At 44.0% G+C, this 25991-nt stretch overlaps 2 protein-coding genes across 5 annotated transcripts in view; both read right to left on the bottom strand.

Moving 5' to 3' along the window:
- The window catches only part of arhgef6 (Rac/Cdc42 guanine nucleotide exchange factor (GEF) 6), a 29281-nt gene extending 21902 nt beyond the window's left edge, over positions 1 to 7379 (bottom strand). Inside the window, exons 1-4 of one of the 3 annotated variants that reach the window (XM_084950257.1) lie at positions 7094 to 7379; positions 5945 to 6028; positions 4158 to 4242; positions 762 to 877 (exon numbers count right to left, since the gene is read on the bottom strand). In XM_084950257.1, coding sequence (XP_084806383.1) covers positions 762 to 877; positions 4158 to 4242; positions 5945 to 6028; positions 7094 to 7258 — 450 coding nt within the window. In that variant the 5' untranslated portion in view covers positions 7259 to 7379. Of the gene's footprint in view, positions 1 to 340; positions 699 to 761; positions 878 to 4157; positions 4243 to 5944; positions 6029 to 7093 lie in introns of those variants that run through there. The other 2 variants (XM_084950248.1, XM_084950266.1) reach the window with 2 other exon arrangements.
- A 455-nt stretch (positions 7380 to 7834) lies between these two features.
- On the bottom strand, positions 7835 to 13576 carry rbmx (RNA binding motif protein X-linked). 2 transcript variants are annotated; one of them, XM_084950225.1, is made up of 10 exons: positions 13476 to 13576; positions 13028 to 13153; positions 12388 to 12494; positions 12137 to 12302; positions 11852 to 11992; positions 11530 to 11647; positions 11202 to 11327; positions 11023 to 11114; positions 8671 to 10279; positions 7835 to 7960 (listed from the first exon to the last, which is right to left on the bottom strand). In XM_084950225.1, exons 1-9 carry the CDS (start codon positions 13543 to 13545, stop codon positions 9963 to 9965), a joined length of 1263 nt encoding a protein of 420 aa, XP_084806351.1. In that variant the 5' UTR covers positions 13546 to 13576; the 3' UTR covers positions 7835 to 7960; positions 8671 to 9962. The 2 variants fall into 2 exon arrangements, with proteins under 2 accessions (XP_084806351.1, XP_084806360.1); XM_084950234.1 differs by having other exon boundaries at positions 13263 to 13547.
- Positions 13577 to 25991: the final 12415 nt, after the last annotated feature.

Below are 25991 nucleotides of genomic sequence, written 5' to 3'. Positions count from 1 at the left end.
AGCAGGTTTCGATTATACGTTTCAGGTACCTCACAAATGGTTGGTTTATTTGCAAACAATTCAGTTGTTATTTCAAAATTTGTCTTAAAAAATTGAATCGAGAAATCTACGGCTCTAATTTTAGATTTCTGCGTTTTGTGATTATTGTTAAAATTGTACCATTAGCAGCCAAGGACCCAGCCACACAGCCACAGAATGAATTGAGTACATCTGCCAATACAATGATTCATCTACACTTCATGGTAGGCATTAATAAAAATATACACTCAAACTAAACTCATACGCCGATGTAGCGATGTTGCTTGCAGTTAGTTTAAACCAGTTACAAGCCTTCAAATACCTTTAAGAGCGTGCCTGTCCCCACACCCCTCCTCTGCGACTGACTGGTCAAGATGTGCTTGATACATAACACGCTTGCTGACTGTGACTGTGTCTGGCAGGAGGTTATTTCGCCAGGAGGTAATAGTACAATCCAACCACAAATGTGGGCAGAGAAATGGACAATGAGAATACTACTAATACTTTTTTTTCAAAACAACATTTTTATAGTAACCACCTAACTAAATAATGAAAAACAAACGGACAAATATCTACATGTAAAGTAAATATATAATGAAATTTCCACACCATCTTTATTTTCTCTCTTTATGTAATTATTTCTTTAGTATGATGGGTGCAGCTCATCTGTGCTAAACATCCACTATATGAGCTGCAAACAATATATTTGTATAAATAACAGATAAAAAAAAGTGAGACTGTACCACTGATTTGGATTGTCTCCGCAGAGAGCCTTTGGATTTGGCTGAAGACAGCGTGTGTGAAGACGCCTGACTAGGAGAGGGGGTACCGGACTGAGGACATCTCTCAGCAGCACAATCTACAAGCACACACACAGGAAATACAAAGCCTTATACGTCAGTTACCTTTATGTTTAAAATTATGACTCTCTCATGCACACAGTTCATGCAGGTACACATACTTCCATGGGCTGTCAGCCTCATGATAATTCAAGAGCATGGCCCATCGCTTTGTGCAGCCCCAGGACATTGAACCCACACGGTCCACAAATTTAGAGTTTCTCACAGAATAATGTGATTTAGCCAAAACTGACACACTATTCCAAAAAAAGATCAAGCAGCTGTAAAAATCACAAAGCAACTTAAAAAAAAAACCCAAATGTACATATATCCAAGTGGGCATTCAGTCCAGCAAATATGTCTGCTTGAAGAGAAAATCAAGCTCAAGTTTATGTTGCTGACACCGAACCCCTCTAGGCTGTCATCGCTGAGCCACTGCAGCAGAGGAACTGTGATTTAGGGTCAGTAGCTGCCAGTTGTCCCACAGCATGACTGCAGCTCCAGAAATGGGCTGACCGAGGTATCAATTTTGTTGTCAGTATTGACTTGAAAAGTGACACATGGTGGTACTGCAAACCTCTTCTAAGCTAACAAGCAGAAACACTTACTGAAGACTGCCTATCAAATGCCAACTGGATGCTAGCCAAATCCACCATCTAATCCTTTAGGAAAAAAAAAATCAGAGAAGAATGAAAAATAAAGTGAGGGGACTATTTAGCCTTTGTAACCTCAAATTCAGATCAAATAAAGAGTTCACCTTTGAGGCTATAAAACTGGCAAGCGCTTAAGTGCACTTTCACTAGCAGGAAGAAAATGTGACGCTTTTTACGCAAACTGCATAACATCTTTTGAAGGGAAAAGGCTACCGATTCACTATTATTTTCCATATGCAAATATGTCCGGGTGCCACACACTAAAGCCTAAGAAATATGAGGAAAATGGCACTGAAGGCAGTGGCAGGTGGGGCTCATGGAGTCTGCATGCCACTCGTCACACACAGAGAAGCCTAACAAGCCCGTCTGTCAGCTAAGCTCTGTGGCTGCCACTGTTACTTCAGTATGCATACAATATTCAAAGCAGTTAATCTAAACAAACAAACTCTGGGCACAGGAACACAAACGACAGGAGCTGACCTCAGAAGAGGACATAACGCAATAATACAGAGGGCCACTTGTATTCAATATCAACTAAATAATCAACTTCAAGTCAAGCTCAAATACAAAGATGGAAGAACAGCTGCTGGGCATAGCTAGCCTGTAAAACATTTGCATATCAATTACATCTGAGCACTGAGAGACGCTTCTGTTCCACATTTTACACAGTGGCATGCATCCTGCTTTCGTTTAAGTGCATTCAAGACTCTGGTCGTCCAAAAAGAAACTCCTTGAAATTGTTAATATTCCACCAAAGGAAGGTAGGGGTTGGGGATGGTCACGAGAAATGAACAAAGCATCTGATTTTTCCAGGTGAACAACAATGTGATCATGGCCAAAAGCCTAAGAGTCAGCCAAACAAAAAAAAGTTGTTCTTGACACAACAAGTACTGCTCAAGCTTCAACCTGTTCAGCATGTATGATCTTTTCTGCACTGCGGAAGTAGGTGACGTTGGGCCAGGAGCCTCTGCTCTATTCCTAAAATATTCTGTAATTCTGAGACACCGGCATCGCTTCCTCACTGGGAACAACGATGATGTCCAAGTAACATCTACTTTAGGTGGTTATAATCCCCACATGACCACCTCACTTTTTGAACCTAATGTCAACTATGAAATCAAGGATCGCCTCAAAAGTTGTATTTTTTTGCCAAAAGATACTTTGCAACAACTGATGTAAAATTACTTCGTCTGAAAGTATCAGAAAATAAATGATTTCAAAAAACCTTCATATCCTTAAACCACCTTGTTTTTGTAAGGACAATGCAACATTCATGACTGCATGGAACAGCATTCTCGATGGACCACGATGAAGCCGCAATGAGTCCAAAACTTAACGGTAAAAAAAAAATGCATCTTCATCACAGGGCAGCAAATTGGCAGCACAATGTACTGACTTTGTTCATGAACTAACTGACAAAATAATCTAGCTAGTGCAGGCTGAATGCCTCTGTCCTGAACAATCATCAAACTGTAGCTGAGAATAAGGATGAGGGTCTTTGGGGACTGGAAAAAGCTGAATAGGACACAACATGTCCTCAAGCTGTTGGCGCTGAGAAGTAAAGGGAACGACTTAAGTAGAAAAACATCTTTGTAACACAATGGAAAAAAAGTGGCTTTCTCGAGTGAACAATTTTTTCATCACTATGTATGTATGTATGTATGTCCTCAAACCACTATGCTGAATAACTTGATATAACAAATTACAGACAGCAAATTCACATCAATTCACAGAGAACAAAATCAAATAAGCCAAATGAAGTTGAAGGAAATGGCCCAAAACTTGATGATGGTGCAGTTGTGTTAACTGTATTTGAATGTATCAGCTCAGACACATTTCTCGCTCTACTATAAAAACAAAACAAAAAAAAAGACCGGCCATTAACACATGCATGTTCTCAATGACATGTGTAACAAAGCATATAGAGGTGGCAGTCTTGTTCTAAAAGTTGCTGACTGAATAATTCTAAGGTTCTCCGACAGCTGTTAGCCGGATACTGAAGCGAGACTGCTATTACCTCGTCAGTCGCCCCAAACAGGGACTCTTGAGTAAAGTAATTAGCCCCAAATTGCTGTAGGAATGCTGCAATGCGCACTACTTTGTGCTGTGTCCTTACTGAAGAAATGCACTTGAGGAAGGGATGCATGCGTGTCTGAAAGCAACACTACAGTACTCAGTTACATAAGAAAACAGAGAAAAAAGAGAGCAGGGTGTTTTTTGGGGGGGTGTATTAGGCCAAGGATTCACATGAGTAAATATGGCACACAGCGTGACACAAACACAAACTGTCACGCCAGCTGCCCACCTATACTACAACCAATCATAATATCGAAGGGCTCCATGGATACAACTGGTAAATTAAGCCAGAAGAACACCAGTCTCATCAGGACACATATACAAGACATGACATCTGACCTGACTACTTTTAATATAAAGCTACACGTGCTTTCGCTTCATTATCTCAGCTCCATTATTATAGGAATTATTTAAATCAAGTAACAATAGAGTGTACCGAAAAAGCATCTAATTCTTGCTTTTCATAACATTAGAAGAATTTATGTAGACTAATGGCCCTTTTATGCTGTCAGTGAGGATGAAACATTAACAATCTCCAACATTCAAGATCAGAAAGAAGGTAAATTCTTACCTTGTGTTGCAAAGTTGACTGCCAGCAAAGTATTTAGGACCTTGCCAAAATTGTCACCAGTGTATAACCACTCTGGTTCAAACACCTGGATGGAAAATTTCAAAAGGTCAAAATTAGATCTTTTTTTTTTCCCCTTCCCCCTCTGATTAAATAGATCTGAGTAGGAATGCTTTTTTAGTGCATACATCCACAGCTAAAGAGACAGAGACACTCACTGCAGGTTATTGCACAAACAATGGAAAGAGACACACATAATGAAATGCACACAGGGATTTGAATAAGCCTCTAACAAGACAGACAAAAACTGACATGTTGAGTATGACCCATATTCTGTGTCTTAGCAGTTTGTAATAAAACAGGCAGCGTTGCAGGCACACACAGATGCTCACTCGCACACTGCTGCTCGGTCAGTCTCAGGCAGCTATCTTCTTTCCTCCAGTGGATAAGGTTTCACATTTTAAATAAAACATCTTAAATATAGGGTTTGAGTAGTATAACCTCCATTATGAGTCGTGTACAACATCTTTAAGTGTGATCATTACATCGCTTAATGTGGGACGAGCCTTAGGGTCGATGTAACTAACAAGACTTGCGCTACAAGTTGAAAAAAAGATAAGGAAAAAAAAAAGCTGGCACATAACATTACCTTTACAAATACTGGCTTTACATCACCAAAAGCGAAACAAACCGTTGGTCATCACGATAACTGTTGCCAGCATTCACAAAAGTTTTGGCAGGGGTCAGTAGTTTCAGTGAAAATGTATTTATGAGCGTAAAAATCAGAGCAAATAAATCTTCACATAGAGTTAATAACACAGAACAAATATTGGAGAGCCCCAACAGTAATTGATGCTTCCTCTTTCTGCATCTCGGAGCAGAAGTGAAAGCAGAATTACTGCTTTCTCCAGTCACAGGACAAACAGGCATTATCAGCTACAGCAAAAAGGGATGAAAAGTTCTCTTAACATGATCACATCACTGACCAAAGGATGGGCGAGGTTTGCCATAATGCCACACAGACATCCCCTGGCTGCTACATTTAATAGCGCCTCTCCAAAAACTTCTGCCCATGAGCTACTGGCTGGCTGCAAAAGGTCTAATTATGGGCTAGGGCACAGTTGGTGGATAAAAGCAAAGGGGACCTCCCAGACATAACAAGCCAGCTGGGCAGACCTACTGAACCACTTGACTTTGCAGTCAGCCAGCCTTGCTGACTCAATTGGCCGTTTTAAAGAAACCAAGCATTGTAATTCAAGACCAAAAAATATTATTTTTAAAGCTGGAAGAGACATTAACGTCCAGTGTGGTGGTAACAAACAGGCTGGTACAGAGACAGAGTAACCTCCCAACATCTGGAAATGATACACCACTTTTCAATATTAGGGAATGCACTGAGCGAAACAGCACTGCTTTGGGGATTTTTGACCTGCAGCAAAACTAACCATTAGGTCACGAGTGCATGCAGGAGAAAATTTATTAACAAGGAAGTAAATGCTGTTCAAAACTGAGTTGTACCAGTTTGAAAACAGACAGTGAAGTCATGCGGGCCAGCACTTTACTTCCTGACTGATTAGTGGGAGTGAGTGACAGCATGTCTGTTTATATGGCTCACTCCACATGGACGTGAGGGGAAAGCATATGCCAGCAGGGTAAGCAGATCACAACAAGCAAGAGTGTGTTCACATCTTGCAGTAGACAGGAGATAACGGCAGAGTGAGGTCAGTGTATTTCAACAAAACATGCCTCTGAATATAAAACTTGACAGACCACACATTGAGATAACTTACCTCCACTTTCAAGGACGAGCATCCTTTTAAAAACTCCTTGATGTTGGAAATGCAGTCTGCTTCAGTTCTCGGGTCCTGGCAATACTGAGTACACGAAATAAATATATAAACACATACCTCGGCTTAGTATGTCAAAGAGGCATCTGACACACTTATCAAACGCTCAAGGCCAAAGCTACAAATCACTTCAGTACACACCGAGCCCCGCAGTAAGTAAGAGAGATGCCGCAATCCGACTGTGGCAACCTAAAGTTAAGAAAATAACTGTAGATTCTTCCTGCGTCTCCTTCATGCATATATAACCATTACCACCACAAAACCGCCGTCAAAGTAGCCTTACTCAAGCAACTTCCGCTCATTTTACAGTTTCAAAATAAAATCCCCACCGACGAAAAAAAAAAGCTGACGTTTGTATTTTTTAAGCAAACTTCTAACAGTTCCTGTGAGACCAATGTAGTACTGCCACAGAGAATGTATGTAAAACTAGGGTGATCCGTCTGCCATACAAGGGAGAAGTTACTACTTCCGATTTTGTTTCGGGCTCACGTTGTCGCCGCTTTGCGCTTTTTTTTCTTTTCTTTTTTTTTTCTTCAAAGGGGAGGTCGCACCGGGAAGAGCAGCCGCTCAGGAGGAAGTGACGAACTGTCTTTGCAACTGTTATTTATCACTATCAACTTTGCCATCTAAAGCAGTGAACACAAGTTGTGGTAAAAATGTATCACCTTTAAAAAAAGGAGTCAAACAGTGTGGAGAACCTCTCCGTTTGTTCTGTACAGTACGGCCTATGTGCAATGTTTAGCGCACACTTGCTACTCAATTTGCCCTGTTTTGGTGGGTGTCCACACTGACTCGCACGTCTCAAGAATGCGGAACATTTCTGTCGCTTCACAGGAAACCATATCGTGTATTCACAAGTCTGAAACTCTCTAACTGTTGTTGTCGTTTTCGACGCGACACCTATCGCGCAAAACGGTCACAGACGTCTGTTCAAACTTCATGGTTCGAGTTCAGTGAGCTACAAAATCGCAAAGGCCTGCTGGAGGGAGAAGTTCTCGTCGGTATCACTTTCATCAAACCCCTCCCTTCTTTTCACCGTCGACGGATCTTTTGGCATTTGTTGACTCGAGTTAGCTTAAATCAATAACTCACCTTGGGAGTGAAGCCAGGTACGAGGCGCTCCGAGAGCTTGCACAGGACGACTCCATCCTTGAGCGAGGTTTTCAAAAACTCCTCCGGATCCGCTATGTTCTTTTTAGGCGAGCTAAGCACTCCTAATGATATCAACCACGTTACAGTCTGCTCCTCTGGATTCATAGCTCCACGAAATGACCATTGCCTAAGCCTGCATTGCTTTTAATTTAAAAAAGAAAAAAGCTGGCGCCCTGTTCCGTATCAATATGCAACTCACATCCGCACTTCTGCTAGAAGTTAAAAAAAAAAAGAGGCGGAGGTGGGGGGGGGGGGGGAGGACGCTGCGTTTCTACACGCAAAACTGATGATCACCCCTACTGGCAAATAGGCACCTCAACAATAGTTTTTTTATTCCCGTCTTCCCCCTCTGCAAAGTAGCACATGCTAGTAGAGGGCAATCATATTACATACTGAAATGCAGCAAGGCTCAGAAAACATGACCGATATATGCAAATTGCATACTGACAACTCAGAAGAGGCAACTATTTAAGTCTAATATAATAAAGAGTAATAACTTCAACATAATTGGGTCAAATTTTTTTCAAATATGGAAAATGGGTCATCTGCCACAGGAAGCCTTATATGGGGAAAAATGTGATATTTGCAGATAATGAGTATCTCGGCTAAAAAAAATTAAAAGTTTAATCATGTCATGGCCAAAATCTTAAATTTCAGGACAACAAAACAGCAAACGGAAAACCTCTTCAAAGTTTTTATTGAAAACAGTACAACGTTCATTTGATGGCTGTACATTTCTCCCACTTTCAATGCGTTGCTCAATACGAAGATTCAGCCCGACCTCTGAACAGAAAGCTGTGCCAGCATCTGAAAGACAGCAAAAGACATCAAAAGTTACATTTAACAACAATATCATTTGTCCAACAAACTTGGGTGTTTTATTTGCGTAATTTCAGATTATTTTTTACAAATTATACACACACAATAATATACACAGCAGCCAGAACATGACTTTCAGGAAGTCATCTAAAAAGAAAATAGTACAGAGTCACAACAGGACTCAACCAACTTAGTATTGTTTGTTGCATTTAGTGGGCCAAACTGAGGAACTTCCTCATAGCACCTCATACAAAAAAGGTTCAAATGTTTTGTACAGAACTAAGTATATATCTCAAATTATTTTCCTCCTAGCATCTTAAAAATAAACTAAATTCTTTTGGCATATCAAACCATTTTCAAAAACACAGGTTGGTATCAAAGTGCCCTGCATAACTCTACTTTCTAGGATTCTCTAAATTCCCATTTTACATTAATAAGTTACAGAAAATAATGCAAGTAAAGCAAACATAAACATACCTAACATGCAGAAAATACAAAAAGGTATTAAAATAATCATAATGCCCACTGTAGTCAATTATTGAAGATTTTACTTTACATCATTAGTAATGCTGACAGGCTCACATGGATTTTAAATAAACACATTGTGTTTATCATTTGGGGCAAAAATGCTGTAAAATGTCTCAGCAGTAAAGGTTGTCCATCCCATCTTAATTGTGTACTGGTAGATAAAGACTTACTAGTCTGTTAGACATGGTTATGCGGATGCACTGTAGCTCAACTAGTCCAGCAACTTGAAGACATTCAGATATGTTGGAAGGGCAATTGCCTTGAAGCAATGTTCATCCTGCAATGAGAACATCATATTAGTATGGTGCTTTTTTCTTAATTATGTATTATGAGGTAACTGAAAATTATATTGTTGTCCTTGGTCCAACTGTACATTCGTTTCATTGTTTTCCGGTTTGGCAGTTAGGACGATGGTGCTCTTCCAACGGTCTCCATTGTTTGAATTGGCATGCTCAAGGAAATGATTTTGATACCAAGTCTTTAATTTAAAGATTGCTTTGAGGTGTTTATAGAGGAAAAAAAATTACTAAATATTACCCCATGATGTAAAAAAATGCACGGTTGCCAATCATTTTACTGATGTTGGATGACTGGTTGGGCAAAAAGGAGCCTTGGGGCTCAGTTGGTAAAATGGGTGTTAAAAGCATTCACGGGTGAAAAGGGAAGAAACTTCTTGGCATGTTGCTGCACTTTTGACAATTTTGAGTGACGAAAATGGACTACAACGAAAAGGTTCATTTCAGTCGACTTCCTTTTTTCCTTTTGTCCCTTGAAGCCAAGTTTCCTTGAATATCGCCCTTTGACTGGAGAGTGCAATACAGGACAATGAGAAACTCATTTACAGATGAGAAACAAAGAGTTTTGCTTTGCTTACCAGCTGTTGACTATCAGTCGAGTTGCATTTGGTCGTTGCATGCCATCAAATGGCTCTAGGGTGATGAATCCATTTCCAAGGAACTACATTGGAACATTTTGACAGTAACATTTGCCTAACCTTGAAAACAGTAGCGTCCAGTTGGAAGTACATTTGTGGCAAGAATGAACGCATCTCACTCCAATATTTAGCAGACTCACCTAAGTTTTACAGAGGACCTTTTTAAGGAGATCATGTTGTTACGTAACATTTGTTACGGTCTGTTGTTGAAAAATCGATGAGAAAAAGTTATGGTACAACTAAAACCTTTATTAGATTAGGAAAGCCATACTTATAGGGCATTGCAGATTTCAACAGCACTGAAAGTACAAAAAACTAACACTCACTTGGTAACTGTACTGACATAAGCAAGAGAGAAAAAACTTTTACACATAAAAGAAAAAAAAAAATTGGGAAAGTCAAGATACAGTTCAAAACTAAGCTTCAGATTCCACAAGTTTAGACATGGCTAGTTTGTCCTTCCTCCAAAACACGTTTTAAGTGTGCATGGAGACTAACGTTTGGTTTAATGACATTTCCAAGTCCAGTTCAGTATCTGCTGCGAGCCATTCCTCTATCGACTCGACTGCCACCACGGCCACCACGTGGCCCTCCACGACTTGAGCTGTTGTACGAGTCACGAGGAGGGTAGCCTCTCTCGGCAGGGGGAGCTGGGCCCCTATCCTGTCTGCCCATTCGCTCACCACGGCTAGGTGGATATGGGTCACTCCGACTGTTGGGGTAACTGTCACGACTGCCATAGCCATCCCGGGAACTGCTGCCATAGTCATCATAACGACTGCTTCCACTGCTCCCACCATAGGATGGTGGGGGGCCCCTTGAAGGTGGGGCGCTGCGAGAGTTACCTGCAGGGTCAATGGTTCAGGTAATTGGCAAAGTTCAATTTATACATTTTTCTTTGCACGGTCAAGTGCTATTTTTTTTGCCAATAGAATTCATTCTGTGACAAAAAATAAATAAAACTTAATGGATGGCATATTTAAAATGTTCCACCCTTTTAATACTTAACATGGATATTTTGTTGATATGCGCAGTAATATATCCAAGCACAGAACAAATAGGTAGTGGTACCCATTTCAGCATGCCTTTGATTTGAGTAGCCATTTTTCCATTTAGAGATCCAAGTGTAGGTTAGGGTGAGGTTTTCAGTTGTCTTGATGGTTTTTGAAGATTACTCCTTGAGGGAGTACTTTGCTGGACAACACATAACGGGCAACGGATGTTTCCAAGGATTTTTGAGGTTCCTTATGGTTGCAAAAACTTTGAGGTGCATCACATACACATGATATTGCCAAACTCATATTCTCCTGATGAATGCAGGGGTAATGCAGACTTTGGTATGTAGACACTTTTGTTTTTCAGTGGAGATGCCAATGGTAAAATATTGCTAGTAGTATGAAAATATACAACTTGGATTGTAGGTCAGGGAAAGAAAAAAAATAAATTACCATGTGGTTTCCTCTGAGGATGCAAAAAAACTGCAGTATCTTGTGATAGGACAAGGCAGGTTTGGTTGAATATTTGCGCACTTCTTCTTTGTGCCACAGCGATTACACATTGTCATTTCACTCATGGAGTTATGTCTTACCGTAACCATCATATGAGTCTCGGTAGGAGCCACCACTAGGACGGTCCATATAGCTTCTTGGTTCCCTGCCTCCTCCATAACCATCACGGTCACTGCAAAAAGCAAAAAACAATTGTCACTTAACAACCAAGGGAGATCTTACCTCAGGTTTTACTTTTTGTATCAATCCAGGCTCATACCCGTATCCTCTTGACATTGAGCCGTAGTCATCGCGGGAAGTGGAATTAGAATATTCTCTATAGGAATAATCTCTGGAAGGTGGCCCATAGTCCCTAGAATCTCTGGAGTAATCCCGACTGGAGTAGCTGTGAAACATTACAATACACCTCAATACTGTTTCCTGAGCATACATTTGTGTTAAATACGTGGACTTTTTAAACAGAAAATTCAACTATAAAAGATGACCACAATAGCTCTAAGTAACAGCAACTATCAGCATGTTACAGTATATCAATCTTGAGGTTTGCCATGTATGTTCACACTAGTGTGTATTACGAAAATACCAACCTGTCTTTTGAGTTGTAATGGTCATCTCTGGGTGATGGATAATCATCCCTTCTGGACATCATCGAGTCTCTGCGAGGTGGAGGTGGACCATAGGGATCTCTGTCCCTTGACATTGGAGCTGGAACACATAATGAGAAACTGATAAGATTAATCACCAAATTACCATGAGACAGAAGTATCCCATCTAGTTACTTGCAAGAGAAACAGAAACTATATACTAAATTATATCTAGAGACTAAAAACTGTACAATTAACTTTTTTTTTTGGTAATTGCTTCCACATCACTTCCTGCATTTAAATATTGCAGAGTACAAGCACTTACGTCTGCTCATGGGACCAGATGGGGCAGACCTCTTGGGTGGGGGACCTCCATTTCGAATAGGGGGCCCTCGTTTCATTGGAGGGGGGCCTCTGGATGACATCCCTTTAAAGAAGGGTTCTACACTTCCTGAATCATAGTAGTCTTTTAAACAAACAAGAAATGCATATATTAATATACTACATTCAAAAGCTGCAACAAAAATCCATCCAGAGATTATTATATCATTACACAGATTCTTTCAATTTACAAACTGAGCAGACCCAAAAAAATAACTAAATAAATTACCTCTTGATGGGGGGCCTCTCATTCCACCAGGACCTCCCCTTGAACCACGTGGGCCTCTGGGTGGCCCGCGACTGCGAGAGTGCATGGGTGGAGGTCCGCGCCTGCCAGCACTCTCAAACTGAGGTTTTGTAGCTTGCTCAACCTTGATAGGCTTGCCATCAAGAGACTGGTAGAAGAGTTACAAGTATAAATCATATTTTTTAGCTGATTCTTTTTTATTTTTGTTACAGCCAATTCGAATCATCACTTACCTTTCCATTCATTTCGCGTGCTGCATCCTTTGCATCAGCAGGACTTTCAAAAGTTACAAATGCAAAGCCTCTTGATTTGTTTGTTTCACGATCCTTCATCAAAAGAACTGAAATAAAGGAATTGATGATCAGAAGTGAGCTTGTGTTTTTCAATTAGCCAAGTTAAATACAAAAGTGACTCATTTTAACAGTTTAAATTAGATAAGGGCACACTTCTATGACACCCCATAATCGAAAGTGACTAATTTCGGTTTCTTTGTGTCCCTTTCATGGTTCATAGGTTTTCTTATTTCCTTCAGCAAGACTATACGGCCATTTACAGTAAATACAGTATTATACATTAGAGTTTGGAAGAACAGGCTTCCTTTTAAATGAAGTGGAAAATGTCACAAACTATGTGGATAACGTAGAAGATGGTAAAACTGCAAAGTTAGTGTATTAAAAAGGGGTTATTCAGATTTCCCTACGCTGTAACAGTAAACTTAAATATACACAGATGAATAAAAATTTGTTCCAGTATTTCGCTACCACCCATTTGGCAGAATAAAGGCGCCAAACAGCAAACACTGAGCAATTTTAGAAGTACTTTATCCAGGATATGCACTGAACATGATATGGCCAAAAGGGGTTCAATTCCCACCTTCCACAATCCTGCCATATTTGCTGAAGTACTGCTCCAAGGCCTTTTCAGTGGTCTCCGTATTCAGTCCGCCGATGAAGAGCTTCCCTGGTCGGTCGGCCTCCGCCATGCTCCGAAGTCTGCTACCTAAAACGAAAGAAAGACCATACGTTTAACTTAAAAATGAGCATCAACCCTGAAACAAAAAGGAACGCTGTATCCTGAAATAAACAGCCACACATTACTTTGGCATTACCTTTCTGCTGCCAAATGTAGGGAGCTACTGAATGCGCAAAATGGCGATAAAAATGCTACCGATTTCAGCTGGTTCTTTAGCCCGTTAGCTAATAAGTATTTCGCTACTAAGAAAAGACTCTGCTTCACGTCTAACAACAAGCTACTTTAAAAGCAAATTTAAAAAATATACAGCTTATATTTTAGCATGCATACACACAACTAACTACATTACCCCGCGACTTTATCAAAGCTACAGCGACGATAAAAATGGTTCCTCTCTCCGCCTTCTCACCCTTCTTCATTTCCGTTTCCCGTAGACCAGTTGACCCCAATTGTGATGCTGCCGCCTAGAGTCCAGAAGCATTACTCCATATTCTACAATGTCCAATATCCATGTTCAAAACTACTCGCACTTAAAAATATATATTGCATAATTTGAGCAGTTCAGTCAGAATTCGTCATAGTACATAAACCGTATTAGGTTACAAATGATCTTCTTATGGCCTGTGACACTAGACTAGTCTCTTTGCTTATCCTGCTAGAACTCAGTGCAAGATTTGTAACTCTTGAATATAATGTTTTACTACAGAGATTAGTCAGTGCTGTAGGTATTAAAGGAACTGCACTGCAGTGATTGTAATCATTTCTATCTAATAGATCCCGATTTTTAAATGTAAATGTGGAATCTTCTTTGCACACTAAGGTTACATATGGACCAATTCTAATTACATTTTCCTTGCTTTCCTTATTAGAATGCATTGCATACACTTTCACTGTAATGCAGTTTAATCTTCACTTTATTTATCCTTGAAGCCTGATGAACAGCAGCAATTAGTTAAACTGCTGGAATGTCATAAAGACATAAAAGCTGGGATGACCACTAGTTTACTGCTTCTAAATTTAGATAAAACTGATGTTACACTATAGGCCATACAATTAGAAACATCCCGTCTCAGAGTGTTGCTGAAAAAAATGGACATTTATCACTTCTAGGCTGGACAATTGTAATTTGTTATTATCACGTCTAAAACCTCCCTAAAGAGCCTTCAGTTGATCAAGAATGCTGTAGCAACAGTGCTAATAGGCACTAGAAACAGAAACCATATTTATCCTATATGAGCTTCTCTTCACTGGCTTTGTTAAATCCAGAATCCAATTTGAAATCCTTCTCCTTACATACAAGGTCTTGACTCATCAGGCCCCATCTTATCTTAAAGACCTCATAGCACCATATTGTCCCAATTGAGTACTTCACTGCAGACTTGTGGTTCATAGGATATTTGAAAGTAAAATGAGAGGCATTTATATAGCGCCAAATCACAACAACAGTCGCCTCAAGGTGCTTTATATTGCACAGTAGATCGCACAATAATAGATACAGAGAAAAGCCCAACAATCATATGACCCCCTATGAGCAAGCACTTTGGCGACAGTGGGAAGGACAAAATCCCTTTTAACAGGAAGAAACCTCCAGCAGAGCCAGGCTCAGGGAGGGGCGGCCATCTGCTGCGACCGGTTGGGGTGAGAGAAGGAAGACAGGATAAAAGACATGCTGTGGAAGAGAGACAGAGATTAATAACAGGTATAATTCAATGCAGAGAGGTCTATTAACACATAGTGAGTGAGAAAGGTGACTGGAAAGGAAAAACTTAATGCATCATGGGAATCCCCCGGCAGCCTACATCTATTGCAGCACAACTAAGGGAGGATTCAGGGTCACCTGGTCCAGCACAAACTATATGCTTTAGCAAAAAGGAAAGTTTTAAGCCTAATCTTAAAAGTAGAGATAGTTTCTGTCTCCCGAATCCAAACTGGAAGCTGGTTCCACAGAAGAGGGGCCTGAAAACTGAAGGCTCTCCCTCCCATTCTACTTTTAAATACTCTAGGAACAACAAGTAGGTCTGCAGTGCGAGAACGAAGTGCTCTAATAGGGTGATATGGTACTACAAGGTCATTAAGATAAGATGGGGCCTGATTATTTAATACCTTGTATGTGAGGAGCAGGATTTTGAATTAAATTCTGGATTTAACAGGAAGCCAATGAAGGGAAGCCAATACTGGAGAAACATGCTCTCTCTTTCTACTTCCTGTCAGTATTCTTGCTGCAGCATTTTGGATTAACTGAAGGTTTTTAATCATTAGTTATTTTTAAACTATGCATTGAATCATTAGTTTATTTTTAAAATATGACTCTCTTCCACTCTCTTCCACAACTGGTCACAGCATGTGGCTGCCCCTCCCTGGGCCTGGTTCTGCCAGAGCCTGGTTCTGCCAGGAGTTTATTTCTGTTAAAAGGGAGTTTTCCTTTCTGCTGTTGCCAATTGCTTGCTCATAGAGAGTCCACTGATTGTTGGGGTTTTCTCTCTAATGTTGTAGGATCTTTACTTTATAATATAAGTCACCTTGTGGTGACTGTTGTTGTGGTTTGGCACTATATAAATAAAATAAGAATTAAAATATTATGAACACATGAGTTAATAGTTGGCAAGCAGATTTTTATAATATAATGATAAGCTACATTTCAGTTCAGTTTTCAGTTTTATTTGTCATATGCAAGTTAGCACAGGGTCAACATTGCAATGAAATGGGTTTGACGAACAGCAGTCACTCAGCAGCATGGTACAGTAGAAGAAAATAGAATAAAATATAATAGAATAAAATAAAATAATAAAAAAAATAAATAGAAAAATAGTAAAGAGCAAAATATTAGAGAGACGTGGTAAAAGAGAAAAGATGACTAAATATATATGTATCTATAAATATAAATATATGTACACTAGTGATTAAATAAGAAAATCTTGAAAAGAAATATGACGGGGGGGGGGGGCAGATGGGATATTGCACAGGAATGAGCAGCAGAAAATTACAGTATTGCACTTTTTAAATATAAATGTCAATAACAATAAAGTGGAGTGACCAGTGCAGATTAAACAGAGTACTTGTGAAGCTGCAAGGTAGCTTCTGAGTGCGTCCTGTGGAGTGTGTGTGTGTGTTTAAGTGTTGTGGTTGAGGTGTCGTATGGCTTGGTGGTAAAAACTGTTTTTAAGTCTTGTAGTCCGAGCAGACAGACTCCTGTAACGTCTGCCAGATGGTAACAAGGAGAACAGCTGATGTGCTGGGTGGCTGTGGTCCTTGATGATGCTGTGTGCTTTACGGAGGCATCGCTGAAGATAAATGTCCTGAATGGCAGGAAGCCTCGTGCCAGTGATGTGCTCTGCTGCCTTCACCACCCTCTGTAGTGATTTACGGCTGCTGGCAGAGCAGCTTCCGTACCAAACTGTAATGCAGCTCGTCAGCAAGCTCTCAATTGCACACCTGTAGAAATTTGAGGTGATGTTGGCGTTCATGCCAAACTTCGTCAGCCTCCTCAGGAAGTAAAGCCGCTGGCGAGCTTTCCTGATAGCAGTGTCTGTGTGAAGGGTCCAGGAGAAGTCCTCGGTGATGTTGACTCCAAGGAATTTGAAGCTGCTGACCCTTTCGACCTTGACACCGTTGATGTGGATGGTCTGGTGTTCCCTGACTGGTCGTTTCCGGTAGTCCACTATCATTTCTCTAGTTTTGCTGATGTTGAGAGTCAGGTTATTTTCCAGACACCACTCGTACAGTGCCATCACCTCCTCTCTATAGGCCGTCTCATCATTGCCTGTGATGAGGCCTATGATGGTTGTGTCATCCGCAAACTTGATAATGATGTTGGACTCGTGTTTAGCAACACAGTCGTGTGTGAACAGGGAATATAGGAGGGGGCTAAGCACACAACCCTGTGGCGTACCTGTGTTTAGGATGAGTGATGAGGAGGTGTGCTTACCAACTCTCACCACCTGGGGCCTGTTTGTGAGGAAGTTTAGAATCCATCTGCAGATTGGTGTTCCCAGCCCAAGGTCAACAAGCTTCGTGGCAAGTTTTGAGGGGATGATGGTGTTAAATGCCGAGCTGTAGTCGATGAAGAGCATCCTTGCATATGTATTCCCTTTTTTCCAGGTGAGTGAGGGTGGTGTGCGTTGCCAGGGCGATGGCATCCTCTGTGGCTCTGTTTGTCCGATAGGCAAACTGAAGAGGGTCCAGTGTGTCAGGGAGGGAGGAGCAGATGTGACCTTTGACCAGCCGCTCCAGGCACTTCATGATGATGGATGTCAGTGCAACAGGACGGTAGTCATTCAGACAGGAGACCACTGATTTTTTGGGAACGGGAATGATGCTGGATGCTTTGAGGGATGTGGGGACCACTGACTGCCTCAGGGAGAGGTTGAAGATGTTGGTGAACACCTCTGCCAGCTCGTCTGCACACACTCTGAGTAGCCGGCCTGGGATGCCGTCTGGTCCTGGAGCTTTGTGAGGATTGACCTTTTTAAAGGTCCATCTCACAGCTTCTGTTTTCAGAGTTAAAGTTGCAGCCTCACTGTCCTCCTGAGGGTAGAGGATCTGCTCTCTGTTGTCTGCGTCAAAACGAGCATAGAAGTTGTTAAGCTCGTCTGCGAGAGGTATTAGTGGTTTAAGGGTATTTAAGGGTATTAGTAATTTTCTTAATCATTAGAAAGGCAGCTGGTTGAATTGATATATTGTGGAGGTAAACACAGACGACACGAGAGCTCTCGATTAACACTGCTCGTTTATTGCTCATCACCACACAACTGAACACTTTCCCTCCAAAACACAGAACCCCCGAACACCCAGTAGGGTCATCCCCTAGTCCAGAACCCTTGCTTTAATTAAACGTCCAGAACGGCTGAACCGGGGAGGTGGAGAGCTGGCGGAGGGGAAACGAGCCTGAGGGCCAGGCTGGCATGGGCGGTCAGGAAAAACTGAAGATAGCTCGGGCCCTGCCAGGTGGGGGGCGCTCCCAGAGGAAGAAGCAGGGTTGTCCAGTCCAGTGGAAGGCGGGCGGCCACGGCGGGGGGCCTGAGCCGGCACCACCTGGTCATCCAGAAGCACATGTGCTGGTTTAAGTCTGTCAATAGAAACAGCCTCCTGCCGACCCCCAAAATCCAAAAGGAAATGCTTCCGGCCCGGTTGAATAACCCTAAAGGGGCCGTCATACAGTGGACGCAGCGGAGGCCTATGAGCGTCATGCCTGACAAAAACAAACTGCGAAGAGTCCAACGACCTCGGAACAAAGGTGTCGGGCACACAATGGTGCACTGGGCCAGGAAGAGAAAACGAGTCTCTTGGGGGACGGAGAGACAGCCCAGAGGGAGCGAAGCACGGGGGTGGGCTCTCAGGCAAGAATTCCCCGGGGACCCGGAGGGGCTGACCAAGGACAAGTTCAGCCGGGGAAACCCCAAGGTCTTCTTTAACCGCGCAGCGCAACCCCAGTAAAACCCATGGATGGCGGTCAACCCAGTTGCCATCTGTGAGAGAAGCACGGAACGCGGCCTTAAGCGACCGGTGGAAACGTTCGCACATCCCGTTGGCCTGCGGGTGGTACGCAGTGGTTCGGTGGACCTTGACCCCCAGGCCGTCAGCCATGGCAGACCAAAGCTCGGAAACGAACTGGGGGCCCCTGTCTGAGGTGATGTCGGCGGGGGGACCGAAACGCGAAACCCACGTTGACAAAAATGCCCTGGCCACTGCTGCTGCTGTAGTGGACGCCAGAGGCACTGCCTCAGGCCAGCGGGTTGTGCGGTCCACTACAGTCAAAAGGTGCGTGAAACCTTGTGACTGTGGCAGAGGACCAACCAGATCCACATGCACATGATCAAAACGCCTCCCTGGAACGCGGAAGGATTCGAGGGGCGCCTGTGTGTGCCTATGGATCTTAGCACGTTGGCATGGGATGCACGCGGCTGCCCAGTCTTTCACCGATTTACGAAGGCCCGGCCAAACGAACCTAGAGCTGACCAGCTTGACCGAGGCCCTGACGCCTGGATGAGAGAGGCGTGTACGGAGTCGAAAACGTGACGACGCCACGAAAGGGGAACTACAGGGCGTGGACGGCTGATGGAAACATTGCAAAGCAGGCTAGGCCCGCCGTTCCACACGGGTCTGTCCTCCAGTACAAGGCCCGTTTGCGCAGACCGAAAGGCAAGGACGTCCGGGTCGGCCTGTTGGTCAGCGGCCATAGCCTCAAAGTCTATGCCAACATAAACGGGAGAAACCAGCACGCGGGATAGACAGTCAGCCACGCAGTTGGACTTACCAGCCACGTGCTGAATGGCAGTTGTGAACTCGGAAATGGCTGCCAACTGGCGCTGCTGGCGCCCGCTCCACGGATCAGAGACCTTGGACATCGCAAATGTCAAAGGTTTATGATCGACGTACGCGGTGAAGCTCCGACCCTCGAGGAAAAAACGAAAATGCCGTGTCGCGAGGTGTAGGGCCAGCAACTCCCTGTCAAAAACGCTATATTTGCGCTCACTGTCCCTAAGCGTGCGACTAAAAAAATCAAGCGGTTGCCAGACACCGGAGACCCGCTGTTCTAACACTGCGCCCACTGCCACGTCCGACGCGTCGGAGGTCAACGCAATCTCCGCCGACGGAAACGGGTGGGCCAGCAGGGCGCCGTTTGCCAGCGCGGTCTTGGCCCCAGAAAATGCCTGGATGCGTTCAGGGAGCCAATCAATCGGGTCCTTAGCTGTTTTACCCTTCAAGGCAGCATAGAGAGGCTGCAGCAGGTGCGCAGCTCTGGGGAGAAAGCGGTTGTAGAAATTGACCATCCCCAAGAACTCCTGCAGCGCTTTAACGGACGCAGGACGCGGAAAAGCCGAAACGGCCCGGACCTTGTCTGGCAACGGAACCACACTGTCAGCGGAAATGCGGTGGCCCAAGAAATCCAGAACCGGCAAGACGAAGTGGCACTTGGAGGGGTTGACGATCAGGCCGTGTGCCGCCAAGCGCTGGAAAACCTGATGCAGATGGGACGCGTGCTGACTCTCAGAGCAGCTGGCCACCAATATATCGTCAAGGTACACGAAGACGAAAGGCAGCCCGCGCAAAACAGAGTCCATCAACCGCTGAAAAGTCTGGGCGGCGCCTTTCAGGCCGAACGGCATGCGCAAAAATTCAAACAGGCCGAAAGGGGTAATAACGGCAGTTTTGGGGACGTCTTCGGCACGCACGGGAACCTGGTGATACCCCCGCACCAAGTCAATTTTAGAAAAAATCGAGGTGCCGGCGAGGTGGGCAGAAAAATCCTGGATGTGGGTGTAGCCGCTAAGACTGGTGGACCTAAATCTTCACCACCACGTCTGTATACATACAAGCGAAAAGGGGAGTGAGTGGGTCAGCGCTCAGAGCATAGAAACTTAGCTGGCTTCAAACACACCATTTATTTCCATAAAAAAAAAAAACACAGCCAGAATCACAAATACAAGTTAAAATTCCCCGTATACAATAAAAATAGTGTTTGCAACCCGCTAAAAACCTTGCCGGCAGAAATAACTATAAATAACTATACTATTAAAACTATACTATTAAAACAAGGCTAAAAAATGTTTTCCATATGCTAAAATTACCCTCCCACAGTCCCATAATCCCACAGTCCAGCCACACATGGGCGAATGGTCCTTATCTGAAAGAGACAGGAGAGGAACTTCTCTTCCGGTATGGTAAAACTCGCCAGCAGCAGACCAGGGAGGAGGCTCCTATCGCAGACCTGTCTCCTCCTGACAGCGCGTCGCCGCACAGTCCCGCCCCACTCCACACCTGAACACGGCCTCCCTTGTCTCACCGTCAGATGCAGGCAGAGGGGCATCCCTGCCCTGTTGTGAATTGCGGCCATCGCCACCCACTGTTGCTGTTCCTGCCGTTGGGACTGGATCACCGAACGACTCGCGGCACCCCACAGTCAGGCAGCAGTTCCTTCAACACACGTGCGGGCTTGCACGCGTTCCTTTTTCTCCTGCTCACCTTTCGTGCGTCGCTTTTTTTGTCTCTGCGCTCACCATCCCCTTTAACAGGTCAACCTGGCGGCTGATAGGCCACCTTGGGGAACGCCCCCACCTCACAGGTGCCTACAATTGTCTGTTTAGTCCACAGTGGATTAAAGGAATATGGTACAACATTAACACACATAATATAAATATGAGGATAAAACCATGCAATATAAATATCAATAAACAAACATGCAATATAAATATCACAATAAAATCAACACCATGTACCAATACACAGATTGATAAAACATAAAAACACAAATTTCCACTGTGTGACATGGGGAATGGGGTAACGGTCGTTCTCCGTGACATTATTCAAACGGCGAAAATCCCCACACGGCCGCCACCGACCGTCAGACTTGGGCACCATGTGTAGCGGAGAAGCCCAGGCACTATTCGAGCGCTGCACTATGCCGAGGCGCTCCATTGCGGCAAACTCTTCCCGAGCGACGGAGAGTTTCGCGGGGTCGAGGCGGCGCGCGCGTGCGAACACCGGGGGACCGACCGTCGGAATATAATGTTCAACCCCGTGCTTCGTTGCAGTGTTCGAGAAATTAGGAACAGTCAGTGAAGGGAACTCCATGAGCAAACGCTGAAAAACATTGCCTGAAGTCACTAAATTAGCCCGATTCAGGGGCTCGATGGCGCGAGTGAAACAGGGTATTGAAGAAAAAGACAGTGCATTGATTAAGCGTCTGTTAGCGACGTCGACCAGCAGTCCGTGGGCACAAAGAAAATCGGCGCCCAAAATAGGTACAGAGCTAGCGGCAACAACAAAGGTCCATTGGAAATCCCGACCATGAAAACAAACAGTCACGGACCTTTCCCCGAACGTTGCGATGGGAGAGCCATTAGCCGCAATAAGCTGCGGTCCGCAGCCCGCTGCTAAACTGTCGGCTCCGGACGGGGGAAGGAGGCTCTTCTGGGAGCCGGAGTCGACCAGGAAACGTCTCCCAGAGCGCGAGTCTTCTATGAAGAGCAGTTTTTCTTTGTCGCCAGCGGTCGCGGCCGCTACAGCGCGCTGGCAGGGTCCATGTCCCAGGGACATGCGCAAGGCGGCAGGCAGCGGCGCGCTCCGGCGCCAAAACGCTGATGGTAGAAACAGAGGTCCCGTCCGTAGTGTCGCTGTGCCGCGATCTTTGCCGTCAGCGAAGGATCGGGTACGTCGTGGCAGGTCAGCGGGGAAGTGGAAGGCGCCGCCGGCGAGGCTGGAACTAGGTCGTGATTGTGGAAAGTGCGGGTAGCCAGGAGAATACGATCCGCGTCCTCAGCCAGGGAGCGATAATCCTTCGTGCCCAGAAGCGGAGAGTTGGCGAGGCCAGCTCTCACGGCCGCCGGCAGCTGTCGGAGGAAGATGTGGGCGAAGAGGAATCCCCCGTCATCCGGTCCGAGAAAGGATAGCATGTGCTCCATCAGTTCGAGAGCCATACCGCCACCCAGGCCTGAGAGGGAGAGGAGCTTCTCGGCTCGCTCTGCGTTGGAGAGGGCATAGCGCCGAAGAAGCAGCTCCTTAAGGGCGGCGTACTTCCCTCGGGTGGGTGGGTCCCGGAGGAGAGTCAATGCACGACGGGTGGCTAGCGGGTCGAGAGAAGCCACCACATGGTGATATTTCGTGTCGTCAGCCGAGATGCCACGAAGGGCGAACTGAGCCTCCACGTGCACGAACCACGACGGGGGATCGTGAAGCCAAAAGTCCGGCAGCTCGAGCGCCACAGCAAACGTAGCTGCAGCCGGAGGCAGAGGGCTGGCGGCTGCTGGTGCATCCAGAGCGGAGTCTGTGCCACCATCGGACTGCAGCATGTTCGAGTCAGGGGTCACCAATGTGGAGGTAAACACAGACGACACGAGAGCTCTCGATTAACACTGCTCGTTTATTGCTCATCACCACACAACTGAACACTTTCCCTCCAAAACACAGCAACAACACTTCCTGAGAACTGGGTGTGAGTGGAGCCCTCCAGTGGTCCACCACAATATCTGTGTAGGTATAGAGGTGTCTAAGAGAGAGAGCAGTGGATTTTTTTTAATCATGGGATGCCTGAGGAATGGAGAAGTGTACAAATTTTCAATAACAAGAGTGATGTGTAAGGACTATCAGGAGGGGCAAAAACACATGTGACAGTGATACACAACATGTGTGAGCACACCAAAATGGTGGTATATAATAGATAGGTCTTAAGAAACTATACAAACAATGAGTGCAAAACTGCATATGTTTATATGACCTGAATGATATAACAGTGGGTCATTTCACAGTGTTCATCAGAGTGACAGCCTGGGGAATAAACTGTTTCTGTGGTAGCTGGTTTTGGCAAACAACACTGTAGCGCCTGCCTGAAGGCAGCAGTTGAAAGAGTTTGTCTGGGAGTGTCCTGCTTCATGGCTGAGTGGAACCAGACACACAGGACAGACTGGATGATGGCTGTGTAGACAAAATAATTGTAGTTGTATTGTAATTGGCGACTATTCCCATTTTATAATGCACTAGGTTTTTCTTGAATATACTATCTTTTGTATGTAAAATTAAATTGTTAAAAAAAGGATGTTGAATTAAAAGCTGTTGTCTCATACAAGTTATTTAAATCAAATTGAATTACAAAACTGCAGATAATTCAGTCAGTCCCATATTAACTTATCCCTGTTTGGAATGTGCCAATTGGCAAGAACAGTCACCTCAAGGTGCTTTATACTTAAGGTTCCTTAAGATCCTACATTTTTTGAGAAAACCCCAACTGTGAGCAAGCATATTTCAACAATCACAAGGACGAATTCCCTTTCAGCAGAAAAGCAGAACCAACAGAGCTAGTAGAACCAGCAGAGCCAGCTCAGGGAGATGCAGCCATCTGCCGCAACCGATTGGCAAGAAAAACCACGAGTAACAATAGATGTTCATGTTTTTATAGATGCTTGCTTGGCAGATACATTAAAATTTTATGTGTTTAAAAAGCAAATGCTTCCATATTGTTTTCTAACTATAAAGAATGTTTATGTTCAATAAAGTTGCAGTTACAGTGCCCTTTTTAATAGGGGACTTGAACAGCATTAAGAGCTTAAAAAAGGAGGAATGTTTTAAGTTTGTTAAAATGTTTCACCTCTCATCCAAATGTTTCTTCAGTTCAGCTATGAACTGAATAGCAAAGCTTTCATAAAACCAACGCTATTATAGTACAGGGTGGGCCATTTATATGGATACACCGTAATAAAATGGGAATGGTTGGTGATATTAAAGTCCTGTTTGTGGCACATTAGTATATGTGAGGGGGCAAACTCCTCAAGATGGGTGGTGGCCATGGTGGCCATTTAGAAGTCGGCCATCTTGGATACAACTTTTGTTTTTTCAATAGGAAGAGGGCCATGTGACACATCAAACTTATTGGTAATGTCACTAGAAAAACAATAGTGTGCTTGGTTTCAACGTAACTTTATTCTTTCATGAGTTATTTACAAGTTTCTCGTTGTTCACAGCCATTGACATGTCGAAGAGGTTAACACGTGAGGAGCGAATCGAAATTGTGTTGATATCTGGTGAACGCAGTAACCGGGTCATTGCAGCAGATTTCAATGCTGATTTCAAAGTTTCTGACCACTTATAAAATGTGTTCAATGTGCTGCCCATTGTGTTGGATTGTCAATGCAACCCTCTTCTCCCACTCTTCACACACTAATAGCAACACCTCAGGAGAAATGCCAGCGCAGGCATCCAGTATCCATAGTTTCAGGTGCTGCATATCTCATATCTTCACACCATAGACAATTGCCTTCATATGACCCCAAAGATAAAAGTCTAAGGGGGTCAGATTGGGAGACCTTGGGGGCCATTCAACTGGCCCACGACGACCAATCCACTTTCCAGGAAACTGTTCATCTAGGAATGCTCGGACCTGGAACCCATAATGTGGTGGTGCACCATCTTGCTGGAAAAACTCAGGGAACGTGCCAGCTTCAGTGCATAAAGAGGGAAACACATCATCATGTAGCAATTTCAAATATCTAGTGGCCTTGAGGTTTCCATTGATGAAGAATGGACCCACTATCGTTGTACCCCATATACCACACCAAACCATCACTTTTGTTGTTCCAACAGTCTTGGAGGGATCCATCCAATGTGGGTTAGTGTCAGACCAGTAGCGGTGGTTTTGTTTGTTAACTTCACCATTCACATAAAAGTTTGCCTCATCACTGAACAAAATCTTCTGCGTGAACTGATGGTCCTGTTCCAATTTTTGTTTTGCCCATTCTGCAAATTCTGTGCGCCAATCTGGGTCATCCTCGTTGAGATGCTGCAGTAGCTGGAGTTTGTAAGGGTGCCATTTGTGAGTAGCTAATATCCACCGAAGGGATGTTCGACTAATGCCACTCTCCAGTGACATGCGGCGAGTGCTACGCTGTGGGGTCTTGCTGAATGAAGCTAGGACAGCCACTGATGTTTCTTCATTAGTGACAGTTTTCTTGCATCCACATTTTGGCAAATCAAAAACTGAACCAGTTTCACGAAACTTAGCAAGCAGTTTGCTAACTGTAGCATGGGAGATGGGTGGTCTCGTAGGGTGTCTTGCATTGAAATCTGCTGCAATGACCCGGTTACTGCGTTCACCGGATATCAACACAATTTCGATCCGCTCCTCACGTGTTAACCTCTTCGACATGTCAATGGCTGTGAACAAAGAGAAACTTGTAAATAACTCATGAAAGAATAAAGTTACATTGAAACCAAGCACACCATTGTTTTTCTTGTGACATTACCAATAAGTCTGATGTGTCACATGGCCCTCTTCCTATTGAAAAAACAAAAGTTGTATCCAAGATGACCGACTTCTAAATGGCCACCATGGTCACCACCCATCTTGAGGAGTTTGCCCCCTCACATATACTAATGT

Source organism: Perissodus microlepis, chromosome 2, assembly GCF_051167445.1.
Source record: "Perissodus microlepis isolate ML-2025 ecotype Zambia chromosome 2, ASM5116744v1, whole genome shotgun sequence".
Taxonomy (NCBI): domain Eukaryota; kingdom Metazoa; phylum Chordata; class Actinopteri; order Cichliformes; family Cichlidae; genus Perissodus; species Perissodus microlepis.
This window is presented reverse-complemented; position numbering and strand designations above follow the sequence as displayed.